This window comes from Ictidomys tridecemlineatus, unplaced genomic scaffold (assembly GCF_052094955.1).
Source record: "Ictidomys tridecemlineatus isolate mIctTri1 unplaced genomic scaffold, mIctTri1.hap1 Scaffold_81, whole genome shotgun sequence".
Classification (NCBI taxonomy): Eukaryota; Metazoa; Chordata; class Mammalia; order Rodentia; family Sciuridae; genus Ictidomys; species Ictidomys tridecemlineatus.
The window spans coordinates 742,409-761,954 of record NW_027526045.1 but is presented as its reverse complement, the minus strand read 5'-3'; the positions used below and the strand labels follow the sequence as shown (position 1 = coordinate 761,954).

Below are 19,546 nucleotides of genomic sequence, written 5' to 3'. Positions count from 1 at the left end.
TTTTAAGGCAGCCTTCTCCCTGACACCAACCCTCACCTCCTGTTTTAGCAAATCATTCAGATTATTTCATAACCATTACACACAGAAATAAAAAGTAATTTACATACATTCTGCACCAAGAAATAAAATAGCTCCTTTTACAAAGTGCCCCCTACCTCTCTGAGGAGGATTTTGTAAATCTGGTCTTCCCAGCATAGGTTTTACAATCCCGGGTTCATCTTGATGCACTGCGATCTTTTGGGTCATTTCCAATAGTCTTGAATATTGAGAAAGAATGGACTGAATTATGAAACAGCAATCTATTCCTTCATAGATAATATCTAGCATAACCTTAAAACACTATAAAACATATAGGAAGATACCAAAATCACATACTTCTGTCTCAAATTAGCAACTTCCCTTTTCTCTTCAGCTATAGCTCTTTCTGCAGAATGAGCTTTGAGCTATTAAAGAGAAAATATTCAAATTCAGTTGTAGTAGGCTATGCACAAAATAAAGAAAAGGGGGAAAAAATCTTACCCAATTATCATGAGCTTTCTTCTCATGCATAGCAATCTGAAAAAGACAATACATTAAAAAATATGTTTTTAGGGACTCATTATAATAGCCTATAATTGTCTGTATTAGATATCAAGAAATTCTGCAACTACAGGACAGTATTAATTACTACCTGGTTTTTAAACGAGTGCTTGGTTTTCTGTAATGCTTCTTCCATCTCTTCAATTCTCCGCCTAAGAATTACAACAATTGAATAACATTTGAAACATTTCTGACCATTTTCCCTTTATTCCATCAGCTATACTTTTAAAGACTTTATCATACATAAGAAAAACATTTCAATAGTTATATGAATCCAGTGTGATCAAAACTAATACTACAGGCCAGGTGCAATGCCACATGCCAGTAATCCCAATGATTGGGAAGCTGAGGCAGGAGGATCACAAGTTCGAGGTCAGTCTCAGCAATTAAGTGGGAACCTATGCAACTGAGACCCTGTCTCAAAATAAAAAAAAAAAAAGGTCTAAGGATGTAGCTTAGTAGTAAAGCACCAAAAATAAATAAATAAATAAAATAAAATAAAGACCCAATACTAATAACTTCTTTATCATTTAATTGCTAGAGATTCTGAATGATAAATTATAATTTCCTTAACTGTTCATCAGTGTGTTCTCAAGTAATTCTGCTAGAAATATCTTCCTCCTTAAAACTTTTTTCTTTTTTTCAAATTATATCCATAAAAGATTTCCAAGGTCTATCAAATGCCACACTTTTGTGGGTCTTGATACATCACACAGCAAACTGATTTCTTAAAGAATTACTACAACATACAAAACCCCCAGAACTGTTTGCATTGACCAAGTTCCCTATGGTCTTGCCCATTGGGTATAAGTAAATTTTTGTTAACATTTTTCATTTGTAAAGTTGAAATTTATTTTTTCTCCTGTGTGAATTGAATGTATTCATATCCTCTCGTTATTTATACTTCCATGCTATTTTCTTCTATCTACATAATGTAAAAAAAGATTAAAAAAGAAAGCTAACACTAGTTTATTAGACATTGACACCCTCCTTTAGAAACTGAACTCACTTGTAATTTTTAACTTCCTGTACAGCGGAAACCACCTTTTCATCTGCAGCTGACAGCCGCTGCTCTTTTTCTAGTCTCTCATATTCTTCTTGGCTCACTTTCCTAAAATAAAGCCAGTTATCAAATCAAAAGTTTCTCTCTGTGAATATCACTTCCCACAATTCTATAAAATGCTTAGGCACATAAAATAGGAATTCAAACCTGCAATTTCGTAAATCAAACTCTGGCAAATCACTTACATTTTCTAATTTTTCCTCTTAATTCTCTATTTACCAGTAAATAAAATAAATGTGAAAACAACATGTGCCCCAAGGGCAAGTCTCCTGTGTGTAAGATAATAAAAACTCACTTTACTTTAATGTGGAAGATCAGGACTGATAAACCTAACATAATTAAACATATTAGGATAAAGCAAGGGATAATTCTTTTCTCATTTCTGCCATGGGTAGGACACTAAGTATATCTTTGTCATGGAGGAACTCTTTTCTCAATCCAAGACTGGTACCATAATAAAGATATAGTCACAAAGAAAAAATCTTCTAGAATATGTCTTTTAGCTATGCAATTAGCCACAGAACATTTTTCACACTTTAGATATATATTTCAAAAGAATTGCAATTAAGCAAAAAGACAAATCTGAGTTTTGATAATGTCTGTCAACCAGAAAAAGAAGCCAAACTGACCCACGATCAGAGTATTATCTACTGATAATTTTTAACTCTGATCATGAAACTCAAGATGTTCATCTACTGAGACAAAGGTAGCCAAATTTAATGATTTTAAAAATACTATTTTCTGCTATCCTTGTACTACTTTAGCCATAGTTCCAATTCAAAAGATAATTAACTTGAAACTTAATTTTCCATAAATCAGAAGAACTATAGTAAAAAAAGATTATTGATACCAAATAGAAAAAGGGGATTATATATTCTTATATAGCTTCTCATTTAATTCTTCAGCAAGTATTTTATGAGTGGCTATAATATACTAGTTACCTTGTAAGATGCTAAAGAATAAAAGAGCTCACTGTTTCAGGTATAAATGCCGCCTAAAGGAATATAATAATTTTCCCCACTGGCTTAAGAAGGAATATGGAGAAAACTGAATCTTGAAGGACAGAGAGAATTTTGTTTCCAATTACCAAAGAGTTAGTCTGAGAGCACTAAGAACAATCAAAACATCTTTATAAGAATATAAAATTGTGTTTGAAAGGATACAAGCTAAAAAGGCAGTGAAGATATATGTATGTGGCCAAGATGCATTAGAAAAAGGAATCTCAGAATTACAAGTAAAGCTGGCACTTTAAGGTACTTTTCTCCTAGGTTTACCCACATATTGAAGATAACACAAAGATATAATGAGTCTGAACTAAGCCTTCATCAAATTCCTGGGCTTAGAGGAAAAAAGAAGTGTTTGGGGCTACAAATAAAGGGACCCTTAATAAAAGCCCTAGCCTTTGAGTTTAGATTAGAAAGTACTGCACACTTAAGTGATGAACAGGCAAAAAATCCAAAAGGAACAATACTGAAACATTGAAAAGACAAGTCATTTTTGAATTATCTTAATTGCTGACTAAGTTTGAAGTGACAATCTTACTCAAGTAACCTCAACACTTTTCTATAAGAAGATAACTTCATCTTAGTCCTCAAATTTCATGTATAATTATCACAACAATGTTAGCCAATCAAAACTGACCAGGCACTCCATAAGACAAAATTCTGTGAGAAAAAATCCCACAGAAAAGGAAACCACCTAATGGGGTTAACCGCACATGTTTTAAAATCACTGTGCTTTATATAGTCAAAAAAGTAAAGTCAAGATTATGAATTTCAGGTCTGGGAATATAGTTTAGTTGGTAGAGTGCTGTCTTGCATGCACAAGGCTCTGAGTTCAAACCCCAGCACCACAAAAGAGGAAAAAAAAGATTATGAATTTTGTCAAAGGATTAGAAACTATAAAACCAAGAAATAGTTGGGTGTGGTGACCTACATACAGTTGAAGATACTTGGAGGCAGAGGCAGAATGATGAGATTAAAGATAGCTTGGAAAGCAGTAAGACACTAGTCCCTTATGAGAAAGAGCAAGGAGTCTGGGGAGGTAGCTCAATAGTAGAGCACATGGCTCAAGGTCCTGGGTTTGAGCTGTAGTACTGAAATAGGACTGGGGTTGTGGCTCAGTGGTGAAGCACGTGCCCCACATGTGTGGGGCACTGGGATCAGTCCTCAACACCACATAAAATAAATAAAATATTGTGTCGGGCTGGGGATGTGGCTCAAGCAGTAAGGTGCTCGTCTGGCATGTGTGCAGCCCGGGTTCAATCCTCAGCACCACATACAAACAAAGATGTTGTGTCCGCCAAAAACTAAAAAATAAATATTAAAATTATCTTTCTCTCTCTCTTAAAAAAATCCTATAAAAAATAAAATAAAATATTATGTCCATCTACAACTAAAATAATATTTTAAACCCTGAACTTTTTAAAATCCTAAACTCAATGAATGATTTTAACATCAGATTTGGGAAGTAAAATAAATCCTACCGCTTTTAAGACAGGTCAGAAGAAAATATCCAGAAGAAGTAAATCCAGAATGTAGGAGGCAGGGGAAATCAAATTCTAATATGCATTATTATAATCAGAAGAGAGAATGAGGTAAAATCAACATTTAGAAAAAGACTCGAAAATTCAAGAAATGTTTAATGGTCCCAAGCAACATAACTGCAAGAGGAAAAAGTGGGTGGGGTGGGGAAAACTACACCTAGGCACTTTCCAATACAACTGTTAAAAAAAGAGAGAAATGACTACAGGAACTAGGGGAGGGAGATAAGACCAAACAACAATGATAATGGACTCCTTAAATTAAAACAGATGGTAATTAATTGGATATTTTCAAATTGCTAAAACTAAGTAACAGTCAAAATTCAGTAGCCAAAAGAAAGATCCTTTAAAAATGGAAACTGGTTTTAACTCTAATCATGAAGTTCATGTCAACCTAATACAGATTATAAAGGTAGCAATATTTAGTGGATAAAATACTATTCTCTGTTTATCCTTGTACTACTTTGATACACTAATCAAATCTATCATTAAAGGACAATGTTCAAATAGAATGAAAATAATTTCAAATAAGAAACCAACAGTGTAGAATGCAGAACTACAGAAACTTTAAATATGTGTATAAATTGAATGAATGTCTTGTGGAGTTCACAGTATATGAAGTACTAACATATGATGCCACAACAGTTATCTGATTCAGGAGCTACTTAAAGCCCATAAAAACAAGTAATAAACCTATTAATCTCTATCAGGTTTTTATTAAATCCAGAATATATACCAAGGCCTTTAAATTATGAGAAGATGAATAAAATTATAATTCCATTATAATTTATGATTACATCAAGCTTATACAGGTGATGAGGAAAATAATTAAAAATATTTAAACTATTAAAAAGATACAAGGAAGAAAAAAAGAACAGGTCATCAAATAGAAAGCAAATTCTTCATAAACCACAGGCACATATTGACATGGACAGACTTATATTTTAGAAAGTCCACTCAAGTGGCTATAGAGAAAATTACTAAGAATTTGAAATAAATTATATAAAAATATAAATAATGGAGAATGAAGACAGATGACCTAGGTTAGAAACAGAAAAGATGACACAGGCATGAACTAACATAGTACCTGGGAATGAGAAAAAAAGAGTACAAACCACAGATGATGACTGAATGAATTTTGGAGGAGTTGAGGAAAATAGTGCTACAATTTAACTGCATTACAAAGAAAATTAATTGCCATTTAGGTCATTCATATTACTTGTAGGGACAGAGAAAACAAGTGTTCTTTTGAAAAAAAAAGTGATAAAATGAGAAATGTTTCTTTGAAACAGGCCAGGCATTTAGAACTGGCCTGAACAAAAATTTGAGATTCTAAAAAGGTCGCTTGGAGATCACAGAATTTTAGAAAAGTTAATGGAAAGGTTTCAATATTTAATGCATTAATTAGGCAACAGAAGTCAAAATACCTAAAAATAGTTAAGTCTATAAGAAGGTCTGTATATATATATATATATATATATATATATATATATATATATATATATATATATACATATATATCTTGTTAATAAATCAGGTGCAAACAAATAAAATCTGACACACAAAAAAACTATTTTTAGAGAATTCAAGTATTTTTGTGGATTAAAAATTTCAAATGAACTTCCAAAAAATAACTAGCTCCACACTGAGAAGATTAATATATAAATATATACTACAAACAAGTACTTCTGTAATCGTAACTCCTAAAATCCTTTCCACAGTTCAATTTTTAGTGTGAACATCTGAGATACTCAAGTCCAAAACTTGTACCATCAATAAGTAAATATTATTCCTTTTTGAAGTTTTTATTCTACTAAAACATGTCATTCCAAAACACTCAGTATTTTTAAAGGTCCAGAGTTAGAGATACAAGTTCAAAATATTAGAATTACATAACTAATCACAATGAAAGGAAATTAAAATAAATAGTGGGATCATAGAAAGGGTCTAGATCTTTGAGAGGTATTTCCACATCAGTGACTGTTAATACCAGTTTACCACTTCTTGCCTTCATATGAATTTGACAATTGATTACGATGTCCTCACAGCCTTAGTTTATGGTTCCAACTACCTCAGGACTCTTAAGACTGATGATGGAAAGAAAAATGCAACTTATAGGAAACAAAACACAAAGGAAAAAAGACAAATCTCTACTAGATAAAATTATCTGTTAGTTCACACAATGATAACAATAACAAACAATGGAAATCTTACTTTTTTAGTGCCATCTCATTTTGCTGGTAGAGTTCATTTAAAATCTCCACTTTCTGCCTAAGAGTTTTGCATTCCTCTTCCAGTCCAACTTTAGAAGACCGTAGTGAATTGCAGTCACTTTCTAATTTCTTTATTTGGTCTGTAAAGAATAAAACAGCTTATCTCTATATGTGTACAAGGACTTAAGAACTTGTTTGAGGGAGTAGTGCCAAGAAAAGTAAAAAGCATGAAAGCAAGAAGCCATTCTTTATCTTTCCAATAAATTTTTAAGTCTTTCCAACATGGCAATTTCTTCTCAAGAAGAACCCACCTTCTAGATTACATTTTGTGGACATCGAGGCTCTTAGCTTAAGTTGTAAAAGTTTTAGATCCTCTTCAACTACTGATATTGTAGTTTTTGTCTAAAAATTGCAGAAAAGAGAGGTATTCTTAAAAGTGAGGCACAGGAAGAATTCACAGGTACTATGGGACTCTTAGAAAGAACTATACCTGAGAGACATCCATCATCTGCTTAATTTGATCTTTGATCTTCTCGTTCCGATCACCTAAAAAACAAAAGACTTTAGCTTTTTCTTTCCTTACTTTTAACTCTATATTCTCCTAACTTCCCTAAACTAAAGAATGATTGTGTTCAAACACTGGAAGAAAAAAATCAATTAAATAATTATACTGATTAGACTAATGACTTTTAAGAGAATTGCAAGCTTAGATTTAAAAAAAAAAGAGAGAGAGGTGAATTTCAGACTGGGGTTGTGGCTCAGTGGTAGAGTGCTCACCTAGCATGTGTGAGGCACTGAGTTTGATCCTCAGCATAAAAATAAATAAAAGTACTGTGTCTGTCTTAAAAAAAAGGTGAATTTCTAGTTTGCACAACTAAAATGTTATCTATGCTATTCTTGTAAGATAAAAGCTTTTCTTCTCTCTCAGATCTATCTTCACCTGGGCAATAAGTGTCTTGTTTAGAAAGATTCAATCCTCTATTTTCTCCCTGAATCTACTACCAGGTGTGGTTTGAAATACTTGCTATGTAAGCAATATCCAACTTGGGAGAAAACATCTGGAAATATTTTCCTCATCAGTAAACACTGTTACACTCCCTCTCTAGCTTTCTGATAGTCTCTAGCCTCTGTTCTCACAGCCTTAGTTTATGGTTCCAACTGCCTCCGGACTGACTGTGGACCTTAAAACCACAGAGCCATAGAGATGATGAGTATCAAAATCAAGTATCATCTGCATAAGTTAAGAAATAAATTTCTCTTACTGTACAATGTTCAATACTTAGAGGTATAGGATATGACTATTGTAGCTGCAGTGTACTTACTAGTTTTCAATAGGATAGAAAAAGTGTTCTTCACATGCCTATTGCTACATTATACCCCAACAACCCACCTCTGCCAATGCAACAGACATATCTATAGATCCAGTGATATGTGTCTACAACCCTGAAGCTTAAGAAAAAATTAAGCCAGCTGAAAAGTGGCATCTGTATACTTAATTAAAGACAGGAAAGCAAAAAAGGATTCAACCTCCCTGAGACTGATCTTACCTGCTAACTCTCCATTGGTTAATTCATCTGACTCATCTCGACTTTGATCCTCAGATTCAGATTCACATTGAAACCGATTCAACTGTGTAATGTGATTAGTCAAAGCCTAGAAGAGAAGCAAAAGGTTGGAAGACTCTCGATTTTAATTCAGAAGATTTCAGGAGAATTCATGAGATGAAACATGTATTTGGAGTATAAACTTACATTAATAGTATCATCTTTTTGACTAAGAGTTACTTGTAAATCTTTCTGGGTCTTCTCAAATGATTTCATTTGTTCACTGAGCTCAGCGTGTGATGTACTCCAGTCTTTTACTTCCTGCTGCAACTGAAAAGTCAAAACACATGAATTCCTATGGGTTAGGGAGGGGTTTCTGCACTGGATATATCAGGACTACAAGACTTAGACAAAGAAATAGAGAGCCATACTCCTCGGTGGCCTGCCTCAATCGAGGGGGTTGAGACCTTGGTTAAGGAAGAGGGCAGAGTGGCCTCAAGTCTCACAGCTGCAGTAAGAACATCAGAGCTATCAGGAAGTTGACCCTGTTTATTGCATTCCCCAGAAAATTGCTGCCAATTCAAATAATTTATCTCCAGCAGGAATGGCTGGGCACATATGACTGTCTCCTAAATTTAGATTCCTTATCATGTAATCTTCCCTTGGCCAGTGAATCAGTAACTATTCAAAAGAGGATCATAAAATACTTAATTTTCTGGTTTAAAAAGTTTCTTTGAGGCTATTCAAGTTAATAACTGATTGACATTTGATAAGAAAAGCAATAATCCAAAAATCCAAAACAGATGGAGACCATATATATGCACTCAATTTGGGGAGCATTGTTTAAACTTTGCATATCTAGAAAAGGTCCTACATGAAAATTCCTTACCTCAGAAACAGATCCAAGAAATATACAAGATAATGATATTCACTTCTCTAGTTTACATTATGTATGACATCAAATTTTCTTTACCTGCTCTTTCTCCTTCTTAAGCATGGTATTTTCTTTCTGAAGCTGACAGCATTTCAACTTCACCTTCTCTTCACGAATCTTAGCTTCAGTAAGGAGAATTTGAAGCTAATGAAAAACACTACAGTTAGTGAATTAATTCCAAAGAAGAAACAAAGTTATACTTTCCCAAACAAGACATCATATAGTTCTCATTTTTTGCACATTTTAGCACACCTCAAATTTTTGGTCCGCAACAAAACTAAGATGTAGTACTAATATCCGTTAGCAATAGTTGGCAGCTTTACCTCTGAAAGTTCAGAAGTATTTACTGAAATGACATCTTTAAGCTTCTCTATAGATTTCTTATTTTCCATTATCTGCCAGGTGAAAACAGAACACAAAATATGCATTAGGATTTCAGTAGAAATACTGATATATGTGTGTGTGTGTGTGTGTGTGTGTGTGTGTGTGTGTGTGTGTGTATGTACACATACATATATATACTAAAAAAGATAAACACAACAAAATTTTTGTCAAGCCATCCCATTACATTTCAGGTAAATGCAGGGGATCCAGCTTTGGACTAAGCAAAAAATCAAGAACTGAAAGAGATGAGGGAAAATGAAGTCATCAATATTTCATGGCATCCACAACCTTACTGTTTATGAAATAACCAGAAAAAAGTTCAAAGTATAGAAAATCATAATGCAATAAGTAAATAAAATGTTTTAAAGCATAGAAAATTAACTAATTAATTACTGTTTCAAGTAAACCAGTTCAAATTAGTAATTTTTTTTCTAGTGATAGAGAAAAAATTTCCCAAGATCATTTTTAAAATTTTCTTATCTGAAGTAAAAAATGATAAAATTTAAGGAAGAATAGACTAATCTCACATACAGAAGAATTCCAAAAAAATTATAAAGATACTTGCTCCTTAAGGAAGTGGACATAAATCTGCAATCTTTGTTTGCAATGCCTGGGATTCAATCCTGGGCCTCATGCATGCTAGGCAAGTGCTCTACCATGAGCTGCATCCTGAGCTTGTAACTCTTCATACTTTAACTGTGGGCTGTGCATGGTAACTTCCAAAGAATACAATATGAAAAGGATTGGAAAGAATTTTTACAGTGGAGAAATCTGATAAATACTACCTCAGCTAGGTGATCAAGCTTACTTGGGGGTAGGATATTTCAGAACACACTCTCTACCATCTTTTGCAACTTTTATGTAATTACAGAAACTTATAGAAATTGAAAATGAAATATGTAAGTAAAAAATTTTTAAGTTGTTGTATCAGTACTTAAAAGTTCCACAAAATGGGCAGAAGTGGGTTCAACTTCCTTGACTCCTAATCTTACTTTAGTTAACAGCTGGACTAAGTTCAACTTAACCAATTTTACAAAATATTTCAAAAGCCAAATTGCAGTAATACTTAGCAGCAAAACTCTTACCAAGTCCTGATTCTTAGCTTTCTGTTCTCTCTCAGATTCTAACATAACATGAAGACTTTTAGCTCCCTCATCCAGAAGTTCTTTAGCTTTTTCAAGAAGCTTCATTTTATCCTGGAAAAAAAAGGTGTCAAGATTACTCACTCATTACATTTACTTTTGAGTTTAGAATGTAATTCCCCCCAAAGAAGGGATTTTTACCTTATAATTAGTTGCTTCATCAGAAAGAATCATATTTTGTTTCATGGTCTCTTGGACCTGTTTCTTTGATTCCTTCATCTATGTAAATAAAGCATTCAGAATTAAGATACACAAATTATAGTGCTACCATACAAGTTACTTCCAAACAAGTGACCCTTTCCAGAAGAAAGCAGTACTTAATACATATGACTGTTTAGAATTTGAATGATTTGTAGGAAATAATGAAACAAAAATTTTAAAATATGATTTTTAAATTAAAACAGGTAGGAATGATTCAAGCTAGAACCAAGGGAGAAAGAAACAAAAAAATAATTATACCTTCTGTTCATAATTTGACAATTTCTGCATTAGTTCTTCATTTTCTTTCATGAAATTGTTCACCTTTTTGGAAATTTGCTGTTCATTGACTAAAAGGGGGAAATACACAAGATTATTACAATCACTAAATGAAATTCAATTACTCAATCTACTAAAAGCAAAGACATGTTATATGGTACTATGAGGAAATACTTCTTAGCATAACTATTATGCTTTTAAAAAGCAATCTATGCTTATTAGCAATAAGAGTATAAAAATTATTAGAATTTAAGAAAAATATAAGAACAATGATATTTTGCTGGGTGCAGTGGTGCACACCTGTAATCCCAGTGGCTCAGGAGGCTGAGCTAGAAGGATTCCAAGTTCAAAGCCAGCCTCAGCAAGAGCCAGACACTAAGCAACTAAGTGAGACTTGGTCTCTAAATATAGGGGGTTGGCGATGTGGCTCAGTAGAGTGCCCCAGAGTTCAATCCCAGGAACCCCTCCCATCCAAAATGATATTTCAATTTAAGCTAATTTCACAGATGGGAAATACAGTAAAGTGTTGTAGCTTGATATTCCCCCCTTCTCAAAACACTTTCTTTTCCGAAAATGGAATCATTTAATTCTTTGCAAAGAAAAACAGAAATGAAAACATACTGATTCACATTACCATTCTTCAAATTATCTACTCAATTACTTAATGCATGATTAAATCATTAAAATAGAAATACTCTTCAAATGTAATACATCTGCATTACATCAATATTCAAAGTTAATCTGCCCCAAATTAAAACTTATCATCATCTCCCTATCCACAATTTGTTCCTCCTCTTTATCTCCTATCTCAGAGTTGGAACCATCATCATCTACTCTATTATCCATGCTAGCAACCTAGGAATAGTAAAATTTTCAGGAGGTATAAAAGATAATAGACATTAAAAGTCACTGTATCTACTTCTAACATACATGAAACACACATCAAACACCAATACAAAGGGTTATTACAAGTTTAATAAACCTAAAAATTTACCTTGATATACTCTATCTTTTACCTAGAAGAGAGAAAAAAGATTAAATTTGATGTCAAACATCTGCTCAATAGAAACAGCATTCCTAAAACAACAGTCAGAATCATAACCAAGTGAGAATTTAATAACATTCTGGTTCAGGATAATAATTTATAGGATTAAAAATAAGTAAAGGTTAACAAGCCTTTTAAATTTAATTGGTAGTGATATTTCATAAATAGACTCTGACATAAAAACACTAAGATATGTATTTCACAGCAAAGATGTGTGTGTGTGTGTGTGTGTGTGTGTGTGTGTGTGTGTGTATACTCAAAATCATTTACTTGACAATTCTAAATAACCAGGATAAAGTCTAGAAACAATGACTATTCAAAAGAAATCTGAGGAAACAATATTAAATGCATAATCTTTGTACTAAGATATGCCACTTTCACTCACCAGAAAACATCTTAGAACTCCAATTTAAATTTGGCTATTGGCTGAATTTAGAAACTAAGAGGCTACATCATCTTATTTCTGCAAACCACTAAATATATAGCAAGAAATCTGAAAGGAAAGACTGCTTGAAGAAAATGCACAAGCAATAAGAGAAATGACAATTAACATATTCTGGAAAGGACAAAAACAATCGTTTCCAAAAAACAGCAATAAACTACCTGATAATAAAACCTAAGCAGAAATTTTTTTAAAACATCACTAAATTTCTTTGTAACTTAGCATATTACTTGTCCTTTCAAATGTTATAAATGGTGATGGGATATTCAGATGTGTCCACGGATCATCCAGGAGATCTTCGTAACAGGAAATTGCATTCAGAAAACTCCAACACAGAAAAAAATGAACATTTCTTTAATGTCATAGCCTTGCTAACCTTTTACTCAAAATGACAACAGAGGAAAATGGGAAGTAGCATAAAAGCAGTCATCTAAGGTAGGGAGACTAAAGTTTTAAAGTCAAATGCTGAAACTGAGGAGCAACAAGCTAGGAACCACATCCCACATAACCTAGTGAAAAGAGAAACAGGTACCAGGGTTCTTGAAATGAAAGAAACAAGAGAGAGAAATATAAAATGTTTTCCCTTCTCTTTATCCTTCTATTTCCTTTTTACTTTTAGCTGAGAAAAAGTTCATTGAGATTAGAAAATTCCTCACAGGAATCCAGGCAAACAATTCTTCTATTTAAGAAGGGAATACTTTTTAAGAGATTTTACACTCAATTGTACAAGGAGAGGAAACTTATCTTAACAATGATATGTCTGAAATAATTAAGAAATCAGAAAAAGAACACTCAGATTTGAAAAGATTTGTATCCAATGCTTTTGGCCTCTTTAACTGTTAGGCTTTTCATATGCAAAGTCCATTTACCTAAAATAATTTTCTTCCAATTATGTTAAATAACTATGAAACAGAATGACCTACAGTACAAACATAAGTATGTATAAGCGCATATATATACCTACAGTACAAACATAAGTATGTATAAGCGCATATATATATACACATATATATATACACATATATACACACACACACACACACACACACACACACACACTTATACATATATGTACACACATACACAGAGATAGACTAATTCTGCTCAGGAAAAAAAAAACCTTAATGAACAAAACATTTAATGGATTTTTGGACAACACATAATCTATACTTCCAAATAAAAAGGTATTTTCTGTACATATGATCAAATCATAAAATCTGGGAAAAATTTATATAAAAGACTGGAAAAATTATATCATCTCCTTTTTCTCACTTTACTGTATTTCTTTGCAGCATTTCCCCCTGTTTGTATGTTTATATTAACATACAGTTCATCGACATTTAAATCTTAGTTTCTGCTTTTTTTTCCCACTTCACATTTAATTGTGAGCATTTTCTGTACCTCAAAGCTTTGAAATAAATAAATCTGCCTACTATTCCACTAATCGAACATACAATAACCCCTAAATGAATTATGTTGTGCTAAGTCTTCAATCTAATACACTGTTCCATTGAAAAACATTACCAAAATCTTCAAAGCATAGTTATTTCTTTAAGATAGATTACTAGACATATATGCTACATAAAAGGATATTTATCTAACCTATCCCATCTTTTATCCCACTTTTAAGACTTCTGATACATATGAAACTACTGGTCAGGATGGCTGTAAGAATTACCAGTTCTACCAACTGCACCCACACTAAATTATTTTATAATGTTAGTTTGACTTAAACCACTATTTTGTGTTTTAGCAATTGAAAAAGAAAAAAAGGGGGGGCAGTGACTATATAAAATAATCCTTGTGCTTATGTGCTAAGGTATAAGTAAGTTAATTTACTCACAAGAGCAGTTCTCCAAGAGAAAATGACAAAGGATACAATCCCAAAGAAAACAGCGAATACTACAGGCTTCCATGGTAGTCCATAAAAATCAGGCCCAGGTTGAGTATCATCAGGCAATGTAGTAAACAGCTTAAACAGACAAATTAGAAGAAATGGGAAACCTTAAATTTATAACAAAACAGTCACAAAGAATCATGGCAATTCTAAACCAACTTCCTCATCAGAAATCCACCTCCTCAATATTTTCCAATAGCTTCTTCAAGAGAGAGGATACTGGCAGTCTCATATTTTTTGTTCGCTTCCAGTGTTTTCAAGTATAATGAATCTAAATACTTTTTAAAAATATTTATTTATGTATCTTTAGTTTTAGGGTGGACACATTGTTTTGTTTTTATATGGTGCTGAGGATCGAACCCAGTGCCTCATGTATGCTAGGCAAGCGCTCTACTGAACCACAACCCCAGCCCGAATCTAAATACTTTAAATTGAGCATACATTTCCAGTTTGTAACAGGCCCTATATCATCACATAGTCTAACACCTGGCTAGAATCCCTCTGGATCATTCTTTTCTCTTAGATAACCTGGTTTTTATAATTTAAAATATTCATTTAAGACAAAACTTAAATACATGAAAGAACTAATTAATTTTATGGCAACAAATAAAAACAATGACGATATATGTATAAGATTTTAAATCTTACTTCCATTCCACTCTTATATACAGATACGTGACATATAATTTCAGACAACTCTTGAAAACTGGCTTGGATAAACTTCTCTGAATTTAACATCCTTCTATAAAATTCAGAGCCTAATTTTAAATGGTTGCTCAAAGGCAGTGCAGTAAACACCTGCCAACTCTTCCCTGTTTTCACCGCCCTCTACACGTAATACGAGATAACTGTCACTTGGGCCCAATTCCCCAGCAGTCTCCTTAGGGAAAAGACCTGTAGTAACATTAGCTGTTTGGATTGTTGGCTGCATTTCAGAACATACCATGAGGTTGTCACCTTTATTCCGTCAAAAAAAAAGTGCAAGTGGGGAGAGCTCAAGTACACTCTCACCAGCCTCGCTTAACCATACAGTCACGTCCTGCCTGCCTTGGGCCTGACACACTCCATTTCTCCGTCACCACGACAGTCAGTGCACCCACTCCGCCAGAACTCAGCCACCCGACAGGGGTCCCAGGAGCTCTGGGTCCCCCAGGGAAACAGTGACAGAAGGCACAGTGGCAGGTACTGAGTCCATGGTGTAGGGACGGCTGAGTGGAAGCGACGCTTCCCTGCAGAACAGCACAGGACCCTCTCTTTCACCATTTCCTACTTCAGTAGGACCCAGCGCAGGGGGCGGGTACTGGGAGTGAACTTTGCCTTCCTCCACCACAGGCGCTTTCCGCCCAAGGCACGTAAAACCAGTCATCAGAGGAAGCCCCTGGGTGGACTGCAGTGAGCAGACAGAGGATGCTGAGGGGCGTGGTGGGGAGCGGGAAGAACCAACTGCGGAGCCCAGCGGGGGACAGCGCCAGTAGAGCCAAGTGGAAGAGTCCAAATGAAAGGACTCCAGAAGGAAAGAGGCTCACCTGTCCCCGGAACTTGGAGAGGACCGGCGATTTAGAAGGCCCTGGAGGAAGCCAGGGAAACTAGCAGAAGGGGATTATAGGCAGAGACTAGGAAAAAGGAGAAAGTCAGGCCTCCCAGCCCCTCCCAGAGCAAAACCCTTTTGTCAACGTGTTGAGACACCAGGTACCTACCTGCCCCCAAAAGTGCAGACAGAAGAGGAGAAGCTTCTCCTGCTCCCTTCTAAAGGACTACTGCTCGGACTGGGCTTTCCTTCCCTGCTCACTCTAGTCCTGTTACTTTCTCCAATTGTGGATGACACTCTTTTTAAAAAAGCCTAACCCTAAGGAATCATGTCATTATCACCCCACGCTGGTGGCTTCATTTCTGGATGCCACATTTTAGGGTTGCATGACTTGTGGAAAAGAACAGAATCATGAATAGCCCAAAAAGCACGTGCTAAAAATTGAAGAAACTGGGGACATTTAACTTGGGGAGGAAATGAACATCTGTGGATCTTTAAAAATCTGTCGTCAAGTTGAATATAGTCAATTCAAAAGAACAAGAATAAGCAGGAAAGCACTGAAAAAGAAGAGCAATGAAGGGTACAGGGAGGGCAGACTATATAATTAATTCATGTACCCTCGTCCAAGCCCAGGAATACATAGAGATTGTGGGACAGAATAGAGAATCCAGAAACAGAACCAACTGGACATTTGGGGTACAATAAAAGTTAGTTTGGGGAAAATAGACTTTCTAATAAGTAGCGTTACCACATGGAAAATTATAAAATTGGATTTTTCTCTACTTATTCAAAAGATAAACTACAAATGGATAAGAAACATGAATGTAAAAATAGAAAATAAACAAGTACTAGAAAATATTAAGTGAAATTTTCTATGTATTATGAGTGGGCAAAACCTGCCTCATTGAAAAAAATCTTTCCTGGCTGTATCTAAACCTGCTACACACACACACACACACACTCACACACACACACACACACACACACGCAGTTTGACAATGACAAACTGAGAAAAAATATTTGCAACATATTATTGTCCAAAGAATCATGTTCCTGAAATACAAAGAACATTATAAATAAAATGGCCAGCAAACCTATACAAAAATGGGCTGAAGAAATAAACAGATCTCAGGAAAAGAAATGCAAATAGCTATAACATATGGAAACGTGCTCTGCTTAGCTCATAATGAACAAAATACAAATTAAACCACACCAAGACACCATTTCTCACTTGCATTGGCAAGATCCAAACGTTTGACAACATAATCAGTAGGTGAGAGAATGTGGGGGAATACAAATTCTCAGACACTGCTAATAAGTATACAAAATGATACAACCCTTATGAATGAGATTTGGCAACATCTCCCAAAACTGCTTATATATTTACCTATTAACTCAACAATCCCACTTTTTTTTTTAACTTTTTCAGTGCTGGGGAAGGGTATCTTGGGCAAGTGCTCTACTGCTGAGCTATAGTCCACCAGCCCTAATTTCTAAAGATACTGGGAATACAACAAAAAATGTTTAAAACTTGTATTTACAAAACTATGTTATTCAAGCATTAATTATAACAATACAAGATGGTCACAAAAGGCTGAAACAACCGTCATCAATGAAAGTTGTTGAATAAACCAAAGAAGAAAGAAAATAATTTTAAATACTGCTAAGAGCTGGTTTCCGGAATACATTTTTTAAAAATGAAGTAGAGAAAAATATTTATAGAATACTATTTGTATCTTAGAAAGTGAAAAAAGATGAATATATTATTTCTTATAGCTTTGAGGTAAAACTGACATGCAATAAATTACATGTATTTAAAGTGTGCAATTTGATGAATTTTAACATGAAATTATGAAATCACCATTATAATCAAGATAATATACACATCCTTTACTTCCAAAAATATTCTCATTCTCTAGGTAATTTTGCCCTTTGTCACCCTTCTTTCTTGCCCCCCACTTTCCCATTCCTCCAGCAAAATGTCTTATCTTAATAGATTGCTTTGTATTCCTCAAGTTTTATGTGTATGGGATAATATATTGTATTTTCTATGGCTTCTCTTATTCAGCATAATTTGAGATTCATCTACATCAGTTTATCTATCATCTATTTTTATTGCTGAGTAGCATTTCATTACATGTACATACCACAATTTGTCTATCATCTATTGATAGACATTTGGATTTTTTTCCAGTTTGGGGCTTTTACAAATAAAATAGCCAAGAACACTGATATAAAATTCCTCCTATTGCTTTATAACTTATCTTTTCTTTGGAAAAGAATGGTTGGATATGACTGGTGTATGTTTACCTTTTTAAGAAGGTGATTCTACCACTTTATATCCCCACCAGATGTGTACCCATCCAGTTCCTCCATCTCTTCTCCAACCACTCAGCACAATTGTCTTTAATATTAGATATTTAATAAGTGTGTAGTGGTAACTCTTATGCTTCAAAATTGCATTTCCCTGATAATTATGTCAAGCATTTTTAATGTATTTACTATCTGTTTATCTTCTTTGATGAAGTGTTATTTTACAGGACTATATTTTTTTCTAATGCGTTCTAAGAGTTCTTCATATATCCTTGATGCAAGTCTTGATAAATGCTTTAGAGTAATTTCCTCCCAGCTTGTGTTTTGTCTATTTCATTGACTTCAAAGAGTATTTTGAATTACAGAGGTTTTAGTTTGATGAATCCCACATTGTCAAATCCTTTTTAATGCTTTTGTTGTCAAATTTAAGAAATCTTTGCCAAACCTAAGTTCAACAAAAATTTTTCTCTTATTTTTTTTTCCTAGAGGTTTTGTAGTTTTGAGTTTAATATTTAAGTCTGTGAGTTAATTCAGGTGTCTAATGCAAGGCATGGATCAACATTTTGCATATAAATATGCAGTAATTTCAGTACCATTTGCTGAAAAAACTTTCCATTCTCTACTTGTCTTTCCATCTTTGTCAATGACTGTTGCCATATATATTGTGTATCTATCTCTGAATTCTTGGCTCTGTTTCAATATGTTTTGTCTGCAATCCTGATTACTGTAGCTTTAGAATATTTTTTTTCCTCTTCATATGGTACTAGGGATTGAACACAGGACCTTGCATATGCTAGGCAAGTCCTCTACCACTGAGCTACATCCCCAGCCCTAGATTAAGTCTTGAAGCCACGTTGCAATCAGCTTGTCATTTTCTACAAAACTCTGCAGGGATTTTGATTGGAATAATGTTGACTCTGGTGATTAAACTGGGATGAATGGACACCTTAGTCTTCTGACTCATAAATTAGGTATATCTCTCCATTTAGGTTCTCTTTAAATTCTATCAGCAATATTTTATAGTTTTGAATATATACATTTTAGTTTTTGCCACGTTTATGTTTAAATACTTCATATTTTTATTCTATTGTACATGGAAATCTTTAAAATTTCAATTTCTAATTATTCATTGTTAATATATAGAAAATATAATTGCTTTTAGATGTAAATTTTATCTGTCAACCTTACAATAGCTTTTTTCTAGATCATACCAGATTGTATCTATATATATTCATGTTATCTGAAAAGAAAGAGAATTTTATTTCTTCCTTTCCAATCTGAGTGCATTTTATTTCTTTTTCTTGCCTTAGTATACTAGCTATTTCCTTACTGCACCCCAGTACAATGCTGAATAGATGTAATGAGAGTAGACATCTCTGTTTGGTTTCTGATCTTGGGGAAAAGTATTCAATTATCAACCATTAAGTATGAGGTTAGCTGCAT

The 19,546-nt window shown here is 33.9% G+C and overlaps 1 protein-coding gene across 1 annotated transcript in view; it reads right to left on the bottom strand.

Moving 5' to 3' along the window:
• The window catches only part of LOC144374660 (transport and Golgi organization protein 1 homolog), a 95,914-nt gene that overhangs the window by 4,744 nt on the left and 71,624 nt on the right, over positions 1–19,546 (bottom strand). Inside the window, exons 14-30 of the mRNA XM_078037408.1 lie at positions 14,209–14,337; positions 11,873–11,894; positions 10,861–10,949; positions 10,543–10,620; positions 10,345–10,455; positions 9,199–9,270; positions 8,915–9,019; positions 8,149–8,271; positions 7,945–8,050; positions 6,888–6,943; positions 6,709–6,799; positions 6,399–6,537; positions 1,589–1,690; positions 671–731; positions 520–555; positions 376–443; positions 156–256 (exon numbers count right to left, since the gene is read on the bottom strand). Of these exons, the coding sequence (XP_077893534.1) occupies positions 156–256; positions 376–443; positions 520–555; positions 671–731; positions 1,589–1,690; positions 6,399–6,537; positions 6,709–6,799; positions 6,888–6,943; positions 7,945–8,050; positions 8,149–8,271; positions 8,915–9,019; positions 9,199–9,270; positions 10,345–10,455; positions 10,543–10,620; positions 10,861–10,949; positions 11,873–11,894; positions 14,209–14,337 (1,489 nt within the window). The remainder of the gene's footprint in view (positions 1–155; positions 257–375; positions 444–519; positions 556–670; positions 732–1,588; positions 1,691–6,398; positions 6,538–6,708; positions 6,800–6,887; positions 6,944–7,944; positions 8,051–8,148; positions 8,272–8,914; positions 9,020–9,198; positions 9,271–10,344; positions 10,456–10,542; positions 10,621–10,860; positions 10,950–11,872; positions 11,895–14,208; positions 14,338–19,546) is intronic.